The following is a 15,405-nucleotide window of genomic DNA, read 5'->3' on the forward strand; positions in this document are numbered from 1 at the left end:
AGTTTCCCTTTAATCAGGCTCACCTGGTAAACAAAAAAAAAAATGAAAAAGAGAGTTTATATTTATCTGCCTGCTTGTGTTTATTATTTGAAAAGTATTCATAGACAGTGAAACCAAATTCCAAAAATAAAAAGTTTGCGCTGTGCAAATTGTGAATAAAAATCTCTACTTTTTCCTTTTTACATAATGTCCGAACTTTTTTGGAAATTTTGGTCTGTAAGACTTGTTCCAGTCATGAAACCACCTCAGCCCCTCCTCTTGACCCGTCATGATACTTTGGCTGTGGAGTAACTTTAAACCTCAGGGAGGCTTCAAACAACCAGGACATGGTTGTTTTTTTTCATCTGATGCAAACAGACTTGAGCTGATTGGACAGTGGTCCTGATGATGAGGGAGGTGTTGATAAGTATAGTGCTTGTGCTCAGAGTTACAGGGTCAGGGTTAGATGTGACACTGATTCACTCCAGTGCATGGACAACATGAAGGTTTGATCTGAGAGACAAACAGGTTCATTCAGGTCATTTGAACTGACATTGCTGACGTTGTTTCTGCTGCTTTGAAATGTGTCTGTCTTTCTAATGCTTGTCTCTGATTCACTCATAAATGAACTGGACTGGATTGTAGGACTTTCCAAACATGGGACCAGGTTTCTCCAACAACAGGACTGTCATAGTTGTGGACATCCATCCCTGCTATGAAATCTCTGATTTCAGCTACATCCTGACTAAAAGCCCATCCATAATCTGTGTGCTGTTATATCTGTTCCTGTTTTTGTTGTCTTTAGTCACAGTGTGTGGAAACCTTCTTGTCATGATCTCCATCATGTACTTCACTCAGCTGCACTCTCCTACTAACTATCTGATCCTCTCTCTGGCTGTGGCCGACCTTCTTGTAGGGGTGCTGGTTTTTCCTCTCAACATGGCGTTTTCTCTCAGCTCCTGTCTCTATCAGGAGGATTTAATTTGTAAAGTCCGCAACAGTTTTGATGTGTCTCTCAGTGGCTGCTCTATTCTGAACCTCTGTTGTATTTCCATTGATAGATATTATGCAGTGTGTCAGCCCCTGACCTATAAAGTTAAAATCAACCATCATGTTACTGTGTTCATGATCCTGATCAGCTGGGGGGGGCCTGCTCTCTTTGGGATTGGGGTCTTCTTTGCAGCACTTAACAACACGTGCGAAAATGGTTGTTTTCTGTACATGCTGATGATGAACACAGTAGGACCTGTTTTCTACTTTTACCTCCCAGTGATAATAATTCTGTGTATTTACTTGAAGATTTTCCTGGTGGCGCTGAAACAGGCTCACAGAATCCAGAACAAAACATGTCAGAGCACCAAGTCTGGAGCCACGGTCAGTAAGCGTGAGAGAAAGGCCACCAAGACTTTAGCCATAGTTTTAGGAGTTTTCCTCCTGTGTTGGACTCCTTTCTTCCTCTGCTTCAACTTTTCTCCTTTCAGCCAGAATCCAGCTCCAGTTCCTGTGGTTGAAACTCTGAACTGGCTCACACTGGTCAACTCAATGCTCAATCCTTTCATCTATGCTTTCTTTTACAGCTGGTTCAGGACGGCCTTTATGATGATTGTTACTGGGAAAATATTTCAGGGTGATTTAACAAACACCAAACTGCTGAGATAGACTCTGAGAGTGATGATGATGAATCTGTGACATTACAGCTCATTGTCAGAATATGCTTACTTTACTGTCCTCCATCAGAGCATCACATCATCTTTGATTGATAATTCTGCTTTTGTCATCCTCCTTCAGCTTAGAGTGTCACCAGACTGCAGGCATGTCTGCTGCTTTGCCTTCGTCTCAAATATTCTCATGCTTGAACATGCTTTGAAATGATACAGAGTGAAATACCTGCAGCTTTTCATGAGCATAAATTTCATCTTGGTTTCAGCACTAACACCTTATACTGGTATCAGCATCAGTTCATCCATACTCCAGGCCACCCCTGCATCAGTCACTGCCATGGTTGGGACAAAACAGTCTGACTATGTCACTGATGATTCTGCATCTGATGACAGAACATGATCCATGATTTCATACTTACTGTTGCTTTATTCTGCATTTCTTGCCATGGCTGGACCAGTATCATGTATTTACTTTAGTTTAGGATTTGTGATGACATTACACTGTGTTCTTCATTATTATGCAGACACTGTTGTTGTTCATCTTTATTAAAGCTCTAATGGGCCATTCTGCAAATTCAGACTTGGATTATTTTTTAATTTGTATGTAATTTCATAATTTTTTAACAACATATGTGTTGCTCTATATCTAAGGGATACATATAAAGGTACACTAAACATTTTTTTCTCTTAATAACTTCCCTTTCTTCAAATTTGTCACGACTGCAACACAGACTTCTATTCAGAATAAACATCATTGTTTCACCTTTGTGAATTTTGGTCCATGCCCCCCTGTACAGACTATTTTTCTAAAATTTATTTATGAGATTTTCACAGCAAAATAGATTTGAATCAAGTTTTTTAAAACTAATTTGTAACTGTGATTTTTAAGATTCATTCAAATCTACATATCATGTCTCTTTGTAAAATTTTTAAATTTTATTATATTAGCTGAAGAATTTTTGATAGTTGAAATTAGACGTACACCTAAACAGTCATTACCAACAATGTTGTCTGAGAATGAGAGATATTTTATTTTTGACACAATAACCTGTGTTTCAGTAGTGACTGTACTGTTGCAGAAGTGACCATGATTTCTAGATTGAAAGGCTAGATTATTGTACCTTCATTATTTTTAACTTAATTTCAGTCATAACATCATTTTTGAAACAAGTGGACCCAGTACCGTCCTGCTTGGCTCTCAGCATCAAGGGTTGGAACGGTGGGATAAGATCACCTGAGTGCATGACAGGTGCAGCCCACTGCTCCCCAGAAAAGGGTCAAATGCATATAAACAATTTCACACACCTATGTCAATCTTTTTTTGCATAATGCAAATTCATAACAGAAGTCACCTCAAGACACTTTACAAGGAAGGCAGGAACCGTCCTCTCTGATGTGGCCTTTTAGAATAGACCAGTGTTAATCATTAATATAATAATAAAGACTATATCCCATTATAATAGACCAGTGTTAATCATTAATATAATAATAAAGACTATATCCTATTATAATAGACCAGTGTTAATCATTAATATAATAATAAAGACTATATCCTATTATAATAGACCATTGTTAATCATTAATATAATAATAAAGACTATATCCTATTATAATAGACCAGTGTTAATCATTAATATAATAATAAAGACTATATCCTATTATAATAGACCTGTTATGTTTGGTAGTGTGGTTGGACCCAGAATGCGGAAACGGAGGAGCAGGTTTGAACAGTTTTATTGTGCAGGTAAGTGAATAAGGGAGGGGGGATTCCAAGAGTCCAGGTGAGTGAGAGAGTGCGCTGGTGCTGGCTGCGGTGATCTGGGCTGGAGGCACTGGAAAAAGAGGAGAGGCACGTTAGAAGAGGGTTCACAAAAATACAGCACTGGAATTCACTAATAACAATCATCAAAATAGCACAAGAAACTTCTCTGGAGATCTCGAGAGAGAGCCTGGAGCTGAAGTTACCGTGAGGTAAGTTCTGCAAGACTCAGGCGCTGTAGAGAGCTGCAGCCGATCTTAAGTAGTGTCCGTCAAATGAGTGATTCGCTGCAGGTGTGACTCTCCACAGCACCAGGGGGGGAGGGGTGGAAGCCTCAGGGAGAGCAGAGTAAAGTTAGCAGCCAGCACGATACTCCGGAAACCGGAAGTAACCAAAATAATACACAGAATACAAATTAAAACACCACAGTACCCCCCTCTCAACGGACGCCTCCTGGCGTCCTACCAGGCTTGTCAGGATGCCGTCTATAAAACTCCCGTAACAGGTCCTCATCCAGGATTAATTTTCGGGAGATCCAGGAGCGTTCTTCAGGGCCATACCCCTCCCAGTCGACCAAAAACTGGAACCCTCGACCCCGTGGTCGGACATCCAGAATCTTCGAGACGGTAAAGGCCGGGTGGTCATCGATGATCTGGGGGGGTGGAGGGGTGACGGCCAGAGGGCTCAGGTCACTGGAGGACACAGGTTTAAGCAGGGACACGTGGAAGGTGGGATGAATCTTCATAGATTCCGGGAGCTTGAGCTGCACCGCTGAGGGGTTGATGACCTTGGTGACCTCGAATGGACCCACGTAGCGAGGAGTTAACTTCCTGGATTCCGTCTCAAGGGGTAAATCTTTAGAGGATAGCCAGACCTTCTGGCCAGGGCGGTACTCAGGGGCGGGGACGCGGTGCGCATCCGCCAGTCTTTTGTTGCGCTCCGCTGTACGCGAGAGCGCAGCCTTAGCCGTTCTCCAGACCTCCTTTATGCGCTGCAGGTGCTGCTGCACTGAGGGCACAGACACGGAGACCTCCTGCTCCGGTAACAGGGGGGGCTGGTACCCAAAACAGCACATAAAGGGCGACATACCGGTGGCAGAGCAGGTGAGGGAGTTGTGGGCATATTCTACCCAGGGGAGATGAGAGCTCCAGGAGTTGGGGTGATGGGCGGCGACGCAGCGTAGAGCAGCTTCCAGATTCTGATTGGCTCTTTCAGTTTGGCCATTGCTCTGTGGATGGTATCCAGAGGACAGGCTGACAGTCGCACCGAGCTCATTACAAAACTCCTTCCAGACACGTGAAATAAACTGGGGTCCGCGGTCTGACACAAGGTCGCTGGGGAGCCCATGGAGCCTGAAGACGTGGAGGACCAGCAGGCGAGCAGTCTCCAGAGCGGTGGGGAGTTTGGGGAGAGGGACGTAGTGGACACCCTTGGAGAAACGATCAACAATGGTGAGGATAACCGTGTTGCCATCAGAGGGCGGTAGACCAGTGACGAAGTCCAGAGCGATGTGGGACCAAGGGCGACCAGGGGTAGATAGAGGGCGCAGTAACCCAGCAGGAGGTTGGTGAGACGCTTTACCTCGGGCGCAGATGGAGCATGCAGCCAAGAACTCTAGAGTGTCTTTACTCATGTTGAGCCACCAGAAGCTCTGCTGTAAGAAGTGGAGGGTTCTTTGAAAACCGGGATGACAGGTGAGCTTGGATTCATGGGCCCACTGGAGCACTGCTGAGCGAGCAGAATCAGGTACGAAGAGCCGACCGGGGGGTCCGGTACCGGGATCAGGTTGGAGCTTCTGGGCGTCTTTGACGGTCTGAATGATGTCCCAGGTGGCGGCTCCAACTATGCAAGAGGGAGGGAGGATCAGGTCTGGCTCCACATCTTCCCGAGGAAGGGAGTCCATGCGGGAAAGGGCGTCGGGTTTGATGTTCCGGGAGCCTGGTCTGTAGGATAGGGTGAAGTTGAATCTGCTGAGGAACAGAGCCCACCTGGCCTGACGGGGATTGAGTCGGCGTGCTGTACGTAAGTAAGCGAGGTTCTTGTGATCAGTCCAGATGATGAAGGGAAGTTGAGTGCCCTCCAGCCAGTGCCTCCACTCCTGAAGTGCCCACACCACAGCCAGCAACTCTCTGTTTCCGACGTCGTAATTTCTCTCCGACGGGGACAGACGACGTGAGAAGAAGGCACAGGGGTGAAGTCTCTGGGTCTTGGGGTCTCTTTGGGAGAGCACAGCACCTGCTCCGGTCTCGGAGGCGTCTACCTCCACCACAAACTGGAGGGAGGAGTCAGGATGTTTCAGGACGGGAGCAGAGGTGAACAGAGTCTTAAGCCGGGAAAAAGCCTCAGCTGCCTCGGGAGACCACCGATAGGGGGAGCTGGGGGATGTGAGCTTGGTAAGGGGTGCAGCCACTCTACTATAATCTCTGATGAACCTTCTATAAAAGTTGGCAAAGCCCAGGAATCTCTGGAGTTCTTTGCGGCTAGAGGGAGTGGGCCACTCAGTAACTGCCTTTATCTTGGCGGGATCTGGCTGCAACTGGCCCTGAGCAATGGTAAAACCCAAAAAGCTAACAGAGGGGGTGTGAAACTCGCACTTTTCAGGTTTAACGAATAGTTTGTTCTCTAAGAGTCTCTGAAGGACGAGACGGACATGCTGCTTATGCTCCTGGAGTGAGCGAGAAAAAATGAGGATGTCATCGAGGTACACAAACACAAATCTGTTCAGCATGTCCCTCAGAACATCATTAATGAGTGCCTGGAAAACCGCGGGGGCGTTAGTGAGCCCGAATGGCATGACCTGATACTCGAAATGGCCTAAGGGGGTCTTGAACGCAGTCTTCCATTCGTCCCCCTCCCTGATCCTAACCAAATGATACGCATTTCTGAGATCCAATTTAGAAAAGACCTTGGCCGAACAGAGAGGCTCAAAAGAGGGGTCAATCAGGGGAAGAGAGTACCTATTCTTGACAGTGATGTCGTTGAGACCTCTAAAGTCAATGCAGGGGCGGAGCGTGGAATCTTTCTTTTTAACAAAAAAGAATCCTGCCCCTAGAGGAGAAGAGGAGGGGCGAATGAGACCTGTGGCTAGCGAATCGTGGATATACGTCTCCATGGCGGCTTTCTCTGGGGCGGAGAGGTTATACAGGCGGCTACTGGGCAGGGGTGCGCCGGGGAGTAAATCTATCGCACAATCATAAGGACGGTGAGGGGGAAGGGACACGGCTAGCTCCTTGCTAAAGACTAACGCAAGATCATGATAGTCGGGGGGAACGTTGGAGAGGTCCGGAGGAGTGGGAGTGACTGGGACACGGCTGATGGAGGGATTAGCAGAGCGTAAGCAGTGGGAGTGACAATGGACGCTCCAGTTGGTTATGGAAGCGGTTTGCCAATTGATTTGGGGGTTGTGTAAATGAAGCCAAGGGAGACCTAGAACTATGGGAGCATGGGGTGACGGGATGACAAAGAGTTGGATTTTTTCACGATGGTTACCAGAGATGAGTAAAGTTATGGGGACGGTCCGATGAGTGACTTTGGCTATGAGTCTGCCATCTAAGGCAGTGACATTCTTGGGAGCCGGTAGAGGTTCGAGGGGGAGCTGGAGTTGTTGGGCTAAACTGTCCTGAATAAAACTATCATCGGCACCGGAGTCAATGAGTGCTTGAATGGGGACGGAATCGCGCCCCCAGAGGACATTGGAGGAAACGGTGATACGCAGGGGAGGGCTAGAGGAAGAGGTAGTCTGGCTCACACGAGTGCCCTCGTTCACGGGTGAGCCCTGTCTTTTGGCGTCTGGGGACAGTTAGCTATGAAGTCACCCGCCTGACCACAATATACACACAATTTAAGGTTAAACCTTCGCTGTCGCTCACTGACGGTCAAACGGGCTCGGCCTAGTTGCATGGGTTCCTCTAAAGAAATAGGAGGAGAGTCAGCAATAGGTCTCGGCCTAAAGGGGAACAGAGGAGCTGACTGACCAGAAGAGGGGGCTACAGGACGTGACTTGGAAGCCCGGTGCTGACTCTTCTCTCTCTGTCCAAGTGGTTGTCTATCCTGATAGCTAGAGAAATAAGTTCCTCTAATGAATTAGGCTCGTCCCTGGAGGCTAACTCATCCTTGAGTTCTTCTGAAAGGCTTCTAAGAAAAATACCCTTAAGTTCGGTCTCCCCCCACCTACTCTCTGATGCCACTATCCGGAATTCAATGGAGAAATCTGCAACAGATCTAGAGCCCTGGGAAAGGGAAAATAAGCGTTTCAAAGCCTCTTGACCCTGGAGGGGGTGATCGAAAACTCGACATAACTCACTAGAAAACTCAGAAAAAGAAGCTAACACAGGTGATTCACTATTCCAAATAGAAGTGGCCCAGCGGGAAGCCTTCCCGCGCAACAGGTTAATAACAAAGGCTATCTTGGCCCTGTCAGAGGGGTAGCTCAAGGGTTGCTGATCAAAAACTAGAGAACATCGTAACAAAAAGCCCTTAGCATTGCCTATTTCTCCAGAGAAGAAATCTGGATGGGGGACCTGAGGTTCTCTAAAGTGGGGGTGGGGAGGAGAGGGTGAGGGATCTACACTAGGTGGCTGATTGCTAACAGGTGGAGGCTCTGGTGAATGGTGGTGAGGCTGACTGGTGGAGAGTAATTGTTCTGAGATGCTAGAGACTTGAGTGCTAAGAGTCTGGAGGGATTGCATAATACCTTTAAGCATGTTTTCGTGTTGTCCGAGGCGTTGTCCTTGATGGGTTATTGCAGTTTTGAGAGTGTCCGAGTCCGCTGAATCCATTTCTGGCCTGAGTCTTCTGTTATGTTTGGTAGTGTGGTTGGACCCAGAATGCGGAAACGGAGGAGCAGGTTTGAACAGTTTTATTGTGCAGGTAAGTGAATAAGGGAGGGGGGATTCCAAGAGTCCAGGTGAGTGAGAGAGTGCGCTGGTGCTGGCTGCGGTGATCTAGGCTGGAGGCACTGGAAAAAGAGGAGAGGCACGTTAGAAGAGGGTTCACAAAAATACAGCACTGGAATTCACTAATAACAATCATCAAAATAGCACAAGAAACTTCTCTGGAGATCTCGAGAGAGAGCCTGGAGCTGGAGTTACCGTGAGATAAGTTCTGCAAGACTCAGGCGCTGTAGAGAGCTGCAGCCGATCTTAAGTAGTGTCCGTCAAATGAGTGATTCGCTGCAGGTGTGACTCTCCACAGCACCAGGGGGGGAGGGGTGGAAGCCTCAGGGAGAGCAGAGTAAAGTTAGCAGCCAGCACGATACTCCGGAAACCGGAAGTAACCAAAATAATACACAGAATACAAATTAAAACACCACAAGACCAATGTTAATCATTAATATAATAATAAAGACTATATCCTATTATAATAGACCAATGTTAATCATTAATATAATAATAAAGACTATATCCTATTATAATAGACCAGTGTTGATTTATAGTGAAGTTGTATTTCTCTGGGATTCAGTGAAACTGTTTTAGTAACTATTAAAGATGACAGAATGATGGTGATAGATGAAGCAATGATCACTGTAATACTAGCATTAGTAAAAATAATGGTGGTGAAGAGAAAGCTGTTTAACATTTATACAGGTGATCATAAAAATGCAGCTGTAGCTGTTTTTAACTTCACTTTAAGATATAAGATGCTCTGCTCCACTTTTCCTGTTTTTTTCTCAAGATATTTTATATTTTATCTCTCCCTGGGAAAATACATGATGAAACAGAAATAATAATAGACTAAATGTTTGAAAAATTCAATTCTTTGCTCTAAAAACAATATGAATATTATCATCCATCCATCCATCTTCTTGCGCTTATCCGAGATCGGGTCGCAGGGGCAGCAGCCTAAACAGGGAATCCCAGACCTCCCTCTCCCCGGCCACGTCGTCCAGCTCTTCCCAGTGGATCCTGAGGCATTCCCAGGCCAGCCGAGCGGCATAGTCTCTCCAGCGTGTCCTGGGTCTTCCCCGGGTCCTCCTCCCAGTGGGACTTGCCCGGATATATATATATTATATAACATATAATATCAGGTCACAGATGTAACTTTACCATGTGTGACGGTAGTGACTGTTTCAGTAGTGACAATTTCAGCTAATTAGTAACAAAACTCAGCAGTGCTAGGCTAAAAATGGCTGGTTTCCTGGCAGAGTAATGTGTATTTCAGGCTGAGACGATCTTTGGTCACGTAAGTGCATCAGTCGTGACGTCATTTACAGTGCCGAGGTGGATAGCTGGTTTGCAGGGTTGCCAGTTTAGCGACTTTGTCGCTATATTTAGCGAGTTTTCAGACCCCTCTAGCAACTCTTTTTCAAAAAGGCAACTAGCAACAAATCTAGCGACTTTCTCTGGTGTTACTGGAGACTTTTGAAGACTCTGACATGAAAGCACATATTGTTGTAGCGCCTCTTGTGCAGCGGTAGCTGCAGTGGGCCCCTCCCCATCCCAAAGGACTGACAGGCAGCCCACTCCTCGCGCAGCAGTCTGTCTCAGCTGCGGTCAGAGTAGGAGATGCTCACCCCTCCATGTCCAGACTACAGATTAACAGTGCTGTGAAGGCGCCTTGACAGTTTTGACAGCTCATTTTGCCTAGTCCAGATAAAGGAGGGTTGGAATTATAAAGTTATAAAAACAAGAATCGACAGAAGCAAGTTCATTTGTTGTTCTACACATAATAAGGGTCTTTTTACTCACTTTTTGTCTCTTTTAGCATACATTATTGCTAGCATTAGTGCATACTATTAAAATATTAATTGAGAATTGCATACAAGACCCAAATGACATGTTAAATAATACTGATAGCAAATAACAACACTTAAAAGCAATTTTTCTTTGGTTGGCTGGTAAAATATCTGCCTGGCTGGTAAAAAAAATTCACTTACTAGCCAGAAAAAGGTAGTTTTGGACCCTGGCTGTGAATATCTGATTGTGTTTTAAAATGGTGGCCATCCACCAACCATCCAGACCTCCATCCCTCTAGACCATCCAGTATACCACAGCATTCACCTGTGAATAAAGCTGTTTGAAAATTTGTTTTCGCATATGTATTTCTGAGCCTACTGCATTCATTTCTCTCTGTGGGTATAAGTTAAGAGTGGAGTCAGGTTCCAGTGGTAGAAGGCGGAGAAAGTCAACCCAGACATCCCCAGCAACATTTTCCAGTTCCTCCTTTGGGAGTCCAAGGTGTTCCCAGACCAGATGGGATATGTGATCCCTCCAACAAGTTCTGGATCTGCCCCGAGGTCTCCTCGTGCCCAGAAGATCTCCACAGCAAGGCACCCAGGGGACATCCTGATTAGTTGCCCGAACCACCTCAACTGGCTTCTTTTGAGCAGCGGCTCTACTTCCAGATCCTTTTGGATGTCCAAGATCCTCATCCTATCTCCAAGTGAAAGCCTAGACACGCTTCTGAGGAATCTCATTTCAGAGTTCATGAGCAAAGGTGACTGTTAGGCTGCGTAAATCTAAAGCTTTGAGTCTCTGCTCAGCTCCCTCTTCATCACAAGTGTACGGTACAGCACCTGCAAAACTGCCGAGGCTGCATCAATCCACCTGTCCATCTCTCAGTCCATTCTAACCTCACTCATGAACAAGATCACGAGATACATGAACTCCTTCACTTGGGGCAAAGTGAAGGAGTGAGGGAGCAATCCATGTTTTTTTTTGGCAGAGGACATGGAGGTGCTGACCCTCATACCAGCCACTTCGCCCTGAGCTGCAAACTGTCCCAGTGCCTGCTGGAGGTCCCAGTTGAGGGAGCCAACAAAAACACATCTGCAAACAGCAAAGATGGAGTTCTGAGATCCCTGAACCAGAAACCCTCCGCCCCACAGTTGCGCCTCAGATCTTGTCCATAAAAAAATCATAAATGGAGTCGGGGACAAGTGGCAGCCCTGGCAGAGGCCAACACACACATGTCTAACTTTGAGCCAAGGGTGTGGACAGAACTCTCATTTTGGCCATACTTGGACCTGATGGCTCGCCACAGCAGCCCCAGAACCCCATATTTCTGAAGTACCCACCACATGGCCCCTCCAGATACACGATCGTAAGCCCTCTCCAAGTCCACAAAACACATGTAGACTGGATGAGCAAACTCCCATGCTCCCTCAAAGAGCCTTGCAAGACCAAAGAGCTGGTCCACAGTTCCACATCCAGGACAGAATCCGCATTGGTCCTCCTGAATCTGCTGGAGTCTCCTTTCCAGCACCGTAGAGTAAAATTTACCATGGAGGCTGAGTAGTGTGATACCCCAATAATTCAAGCCCACCCCTTTTTAAAAATGGAAATCACCATCCCGGTCTGCCACTCCACAGGCACTAAGGATGGAAACTTTCCTTAATCCACCTTTACCTGAACAAACCCGTCTACACTCTGAATCACACATAAATTCTTTCACAGTATGATGATCTCTCTTCATTTCCCTGAAATATCCAGTGTTTTCATGCTCTTTGCAGGATACTGCACTGTTTCAGGATTTCATCTGCAGAAGGGTCTTTCTTGTTCCCGATGTTTCATGACACCTGTGACTTGCTTATTCTAGTGGAACAACCTCCTTCAGTAATTTCCCTTTATTCAGGCTCACCTGGTTAACTAATGACCACACCTGTCTGAGTCTGATGTCAGTGATGGAAACTGACAGGAGAAGCAGCTCCTTTCAAAACTTCAATTGAAAAAACTAAAAACCAAATGTTCGTTTGATTGCATCATAATTTGGAACCGTGCAGTTCCTTAAATGCTCCTAAAAAATAAACTAGGGGTGTGAATCTCTCCTTCTCAAGACCATTTGAATCAAATCTTGATTCACAGACTGATTTGATTCACTGACGATTCATTAAAATACAGAACAATTCGGTCCGGTCCAATTTGATACAATCTGATTACAGAATCGAAATACATTTTTGCTTTAACAAAAGTTAGCAAAAAAGGGGAAACAAGATCCATCCATCTTCTTCCACTTATCCGAGGTTGGGTTGCGGGGGCAGCAGCCTAAGCAGGGAAGCCAACACCCCTCTTCACGGCCTCTTTGTCCAGCTCTTCCCAGGGGATTCCGAGGCATTCCCAGGCCAGCCGAGCAACCTGTCTCTCTAGCGTGTCCTTGGTCTTCCCAAGGGCCTCGTCCCAGTGGGACCTGCCCAGAACACCTCCAGGAGGTGTCCAGGAGGCATCTGGACCAGATGCCCAAGCCACCTCTTCTGGCTCCTCTCAATGCAGAGGAGCAGCGGCTCTACTCCGAGTCTCTCGCGGATGGCCGAGCTTCTCACCCTATCTCTAAGGGAGAGCCCAGACACCCTGCTGAGGAAACTCATTTCAGCTGCCTGTATCCATGATCTCGTTCTTTCGGTCACAACCCACAGTTCGTGACCATAGATGAGGGTAGGAACGTAGATCGACTGGTAAATCGAGAGCTTTGTTCGTCTTTCAACTCAGCTCATTCCTCACCATGATAGACTGATGCAGAGACCGCATCACTGCCAACGCCACACCGATCCGCCTGTCAATTTCCCGTTCCATTCTTCCCTCACTTGTGAACAAGACCTCGAGATACTTGAAATCCTCCACTTGGGGCAGGATCTCATCCCCAACCTAGAGAGGGCGTTCCACCCTTTTCCAACTGAGGACCATGGCCTCAGATTTCATCATTTCATCATTTCATCATCCACAAAAAGCAGACACCTGATCCTGAGGCCGCCAAACTGGACGCCCTCAACACCCTGGCTGCGCCTAGAAATTCTGTCCATGAAAGTTATGAACAGAACCAGTGAAAAAGGGCAACCCTGGTGGAGTCCAACCTGCACCAGAAATGAGTCCGACTTATTTCCAGTGCGGACCAAGCTCTGACACTGGTCGTACAGGGACTGAACAGGCCTTATCAGGGAGTCCGGTACCCCATACTCCCAGAGCACCCTCCACAGGATTCCCCATGGGACATGGTCCAATGCCTTCTCCAGGTCTACAAAACACATGCAGACTGGTTGGGCAAACTCCCATGCACCCTCCCTGACCCTGCCGAGAGTGTAGAGCTGGTCCACTGTTCCACGTCCAGGACAAAAACCACATTGCTCCTCCTGAATCTGAGGATCGACTATCTGATGGACCATCCTCTCCAGGACCCCCAAATAGACCTTTTCAGGGAGGCTGAGAAGTGTGATCCCCCTATAATTGGAGTACACCCTCCGGTCCCCCTTCTTAAAGAGGGGAACCACCACCCCAGTCTGCCAGTCCAGGGGCACTGTCTCTGATGTCCATGCGATGCTGCAAAGGCGTGTCAACCAAGACAGCCCTACAACATCCAGAGCCTTGAGGAACTCAGGGTGGTTCTTGTCCACCCCCCGGGGCCCTGCCACCAAGGAGCTTTTTGACCAACTCAGCGACCTCTGCCCCGAGATAGAAGAGCTCACACCCGAGCCTCCAGACTCTGCTTCCTGATTGGAAGGCATGTCGATGGGATTAAGGAGGTCTTCGAAGTATTCCTTCCACTGACCCACAACGTCCTGAGTCACAGTCAACAATGCGCCATTCCCACCATACAAGGTGTTGACAGCACACCGCTTCCCTCTCCTGAGACACCAGATGGTGGTCCAGAATCTTCTTGAAGCCGTATGAAAGTCGTTCTCCATGGCCTCTGTGAACTCCTCCCAAGTCCGAGGTTGTTGCCTTAGCAACCTCTGAAGCTGCAAACCGCTTGGCCTGCCGGTACCTGTCAGCTGCCTTTGGAGTCCGACAGGCCAAAGAGGCCCGATAAGACTCCTTCTTCAGCTTGACGGCATTCCTCACCGCCGGTGTCCACCAGCGGGTTTAGGGGTTACCGCCACGACAGGCACCGACCACCTTACGGCCACAGCTCCTATCAGCTGCTCGACAATAGAGGCACGGAACATGGCCCCGTCTCCACCAGAACATGGTTGAAGCTCTGTCGGAGGTGAGAGTTGAAGCGCCTTCTGACAGGGAACTCTGCCATATGTTCCCAGCAGACCCATACAATACGTTTGGGCCTGCCAGGTCTGACCTGCATCCTCCCCCACCAGCTGAGCCAACTCACCACCAGGTGGTGATCAGTTGACAGCTCCGCCCCTCTCTTTACCCAGGTGTCCAGGACATGTGGCCACAAGTCCGGTGATGCAACTACAAAGTCGATCATAAATGGAGTCGGGGACAAGTGGCAGCCCTGGCAGAGGCCAACACACACATGTCTAACTTTGAGCCAAGGGTGTGGACAGAACTCTCATTTTGGCCATACTTGGACCTGATGGCTCGCCACAGCAGCCCCAGAACCCCATATTTCTGAAGTACCCACCACATGGCCCCTCCAGATACACGATCGTAAGCCCTCTCCAAGTCCACAAAACACATGTAGACTGGATGAACAAACTCCCATGCTCCCTCAAAGAGCCTTGCAAGACCAAAGAGCTGGTCCACAGTTCCACATCCAGGACAGAATCCGCATTGGTCCTCCTGAATCTGCTGGAGTCTCCTTTCCAGCACCGTAGAGTAAAATTTACCATGGAGGCTGAGTAGTGTGATACCCCAATAATTCAAGCCCACCCCTTTTTAAAAATGGAAATCACCATCCCGGTCTGCCACTCCACAGGCACTAAGGATGGAAACTTTCCTTAATCCACCTTTACCTGAACAAACCCGTCTACACTCTGAATCACACATAAATTCTTTCACAGTATGATGATCTCTCTTCATTTCCCTGAAATATCCAGTGTTTTCATGCTCTTTGCAGGATACTGCACTGTTTCAGGATTTCATCTGCAGAAGGGTCTTTCTTGTTCCCGATGTTTCATGACACCTGTGACTTGCTTATTCTAGTGGAACAACCTCCTTCAGTAATTTCCCTTTATTCAGGCTCACCTGGTTAACTAATGACCACACCTGTCTGAGTCTGATGTCAGTGATGGAAACTGACAGGAGAAGCAGCTCCTTTAAAAACTTCAATTGAAAAACTAAAAATCAAATGTTCGTTTGATTGCATAATAATTTGGAACAGTGTAGTTTCTTAAATGCT

The 15,405-nt window shown here is 47.2% G+C and overlaps 1 protein-coding gene across 1 annotated transcript; it reads left to right on the forward strand.

Annotated features, from left to right (window-relative positions):
- The first annotated feature begins 636 nt into the window (after window positions 1-636).
- Window positions 637-1,638, forward strand: LOC121521791 (trace amine-associated receptor 1-like). Its single transcript, XM_041805955.1, has one exon. It carries the CDS (start codon window positions 637-639, stop codon window positions 1,636-1,638), a length of 1,002 nt encoding a protein of 333 aa, XP_041661889.1.
- The last annotated feature ends 13,767 nt before the right edge of the window (window positions 1,639-15,405 follow it).

The sequence above is a fragment of the Cheilinus undulatus genome, linkage group 14 (genome assembly GCF_018320785.1).
Source record: "Cheilinus undulatus linkage group 14, ASM1832078v1, whole genome shotgun sequence".
NCBI lineage: Eukaryota > Metazoa > Chordata > Actinopteri > Labriformes > Labridae > Cheilinus > Cheilinus undulatus.